A 2736-nucleotide genomic window follows, 5' to 3' on the forward strand; every position below is an offset into this window, starting at 1 on the left:
CTCCATTATCAGAACACTGACTAAAAGATGCCTTTTGGCCAACATAGGTGTCACAGTTATTTCATATTCTTGTTATTGGATAGCAGTGACACATTTGATGAGTAGTCTGAAACAGTAAAATTACTTGTTCCCATTACTCGTTCCAATCAGATTGCCTAAATCTCTGTGTGTAGGGTGGTAAAAGGGGCAACTGTTGTATAGTCATAGAGTTAGAATTCAGCTCTACCGTTTATCCAAACATTTGTGTATATGAATGTTTAAATATTTTTTATTGGGTTACAAGTCACATACCATAGAATTATTTTAATGTGTACTGAAAATTTAGTGTTTTCAGTATATTCACAAATACCCTCACACTGAAAATTAAACAGAGGAAGGAATTTTTTTATATTAGCAACTTATGTCCATAATTCATGTGAAAAGCTATAAAGGCTTTTTTATCCCCTCTCTTCTAAAACATTTAAATATAATAATTGCAAACTCCAAGAGACTCAGTTCTATACTCTAGAACTACATAGTTTTTTTCTAGGTAATTTTAGGAAAATCAAGGTTCATACACATTTACAAAATCTTTGGATAGTTATTCTTTGTTTTTTTGTGTGTGTGTGTGTGTGATTTAATTGATCAGATTTCCCCTTAAAAGATAATATCAACAATATGTTATAAGTTAATATATTTTGAAAATCTGGATCTCTTAAGACCAGTCATTCAACTAAATTGGCCCCCAAAAATTCATAGGAGTTTTGTCTGTTGTTTCTGCTTTTAACTGAAGGGATGCTCTCATGTTTTTAAGGTTAACTCCTAAAATTGGTTTTCCCTGGAGTGAAATCAGGAATATTTCATTTAATGATAAAAAATTTGTTATAAAGCCAATCGACAAAAAGGCACCTGTAAGTAAAATTCTTTCATATGTTTTATGTATTATCTTTAAATTTCTGCCTCTGCTATGATATTACTTGAAGAATGGCATTGTTCATTTATGGAATTCCTCCCAAGAAACATTCTTTTTCCACAGTTTAACTTTTTTCATGATGAGATAATGTTACTAAAAACACAAGATTTTCATCTTTTTTTTTTTTGCAACATACAAATATTATTTTTATTTTAACTGAGATTCAACTATAAGATATTAGGTGGTTGAAAACAATCACCATTTCTAAGAAGCAATTAAAAAAAGCTTGTTTCTTCGTGGCTGGAATGTAGCAGAGGTAGCCCTATTCTACATTATTCTGTTTATAGTTTGCATTATAAACTTTGTATTTTTGTAACTCAGAGCCTTAAACTTAAGAAATCTTTATTTAAATAGTTTCTTTAATTTCTCTAGTGTCAGGTATACTCTGATATTCTGTCAGTTATTGAAAAGACAAAAAGGATAGAAGAACATTTCTAGGTTAAAAAACTTGACAGCCCTGAACAAAGACCAGTTTTGAGATAACTATGGCAAAATGTAAACAAAATAACCCTCTGTGGTGAAGGAACAGATGTTCATAGTTACTTTGGAGAAGAAAAAATAATAAATGACATCTAAGGTATTGAGAGGATAAGATTAGTCTCTACAAAACTGGTGGAGACTGAAAAGATGAGGAACCAATTTTGCGAAAGTATGGCATTACTCACTAGGAGTTAGGAAATTTATGATTTCTAAACTATATGTAATGTGACATTAGGGTTCATACCACATATTGAAATATAGTACAGATTATTGTGAGAGACTATCCTTCAGGACAATTTTAAATTCAGACTACTTTACATTTAGGATTTTGTTTTTTATGCACCTCGTCTGAGAATCAATAAGCGGATTTTGGCCTTGTGTATGGGAAACCACGAACTATACATGCGAAGAAGGAAGCCTGATACTATTGAAGTACAACAGATGAAGGCACAGGCTAGGGAGGAGAAACATCAGAAGCAGTTGGAAAGGTATGGAAATGTATAGCCTTTCATTCTTGATTGATAGCAGTAGCCTGTCTAAAACTTAAGAATGCTCAATTTTTTAACATATGCAGAATTTACATTTTACATTATTTTTATTGTATAATAATTGAATGACAGCATATCACTATGTTCTTTTAAAATGCGTATGTATAATTTTCAATTAGAAATCTTTGACAGATAGTTCTGAGAAAAGAGCTTTTCATGATTTCATAGATGTGCTTTTCTTTTATCATGCTTGCTTTTCACTGACAGACATTGGTTTAGTTATAGTTGTTTGAAATTTTCAAGATTATTTTGCTTACAATTTAAATTCCTTAATTTTTCAGGGTAAGAATGTGCTGCATGTTTTTGAAACAATGTCATTGACATTGTAGAACTCAAGTGAAAAGTCACCAGTACTCCCTGCTGACAGCGCTGATCTTTTTAACCATGATTCGCTTAGACTTTTTGGGGAAAAAACTTAAATATGTTAAATTCAGAGTTTTCGAAATGAAAAGATATTGAATAAAGTCTTTGTCGACCCTTGAAACAGATTACTGGGTCTACAACAAAATTTTCAAATCTGACTCTAGATTAGTTTATGCTTTATGCTTTATTTGAAAAAATCTAGACACCAAACTAAAGTTAACCTTTATTTAGAGGAAGTCTTTGTAGAATACAGGATAATCTAAGAAATAGAGTAGGTCCTAAAGAAAACAAAATTGAGGAGCCCTAAACATATAAATTTATATATTTCAAACATATTGGCAATTACGTGAATTGAATCTAACAGTTAGCCTCTGCTAGATAGAATTTTGCTAC

The 2736-nt window shown here is 31.0% G+C and overlaps 1 protein-coding gene across 1 annotated transcript in view; it reads left to right on the forward strand.

Annotated features, from left to right (window-relative positions):
• The window catches only part of RDX (radixin), a 58151-nt gene that overhangs the window by 32805 nt on the left and 22610 nt on the right, over positions 1–2736 (forward strand). The window contains exons 8-9 of the mRNA XM_011365420.2: positions 794–890; positions 1757–1920. Coding sequence (XP_011363722.1) covers positions 794–890; positions 1757–1920 — 261 coding nt within the window. The remainder of the gene's footprint in view (positions 1–793; positions 891–1756; positions 1921–2736) is intronic.

The sequence above is a fragment of the Pteropus vampyrus genome, unplaced genomic scaffold (genome assembly GCF_000151845.1).
Source record: "Pteropus vampyrus isolate Shadow unplaced genomic scaffold, Pvam_2.0 Scaffold110, whole genome shotgun sequence".
Lineage (NCBI taxonomy): Eukaryota > Metazoa > Chordata > Mammalia > Chiroptera > Pteropodidae > Pteropus > Pteropus vampyrus.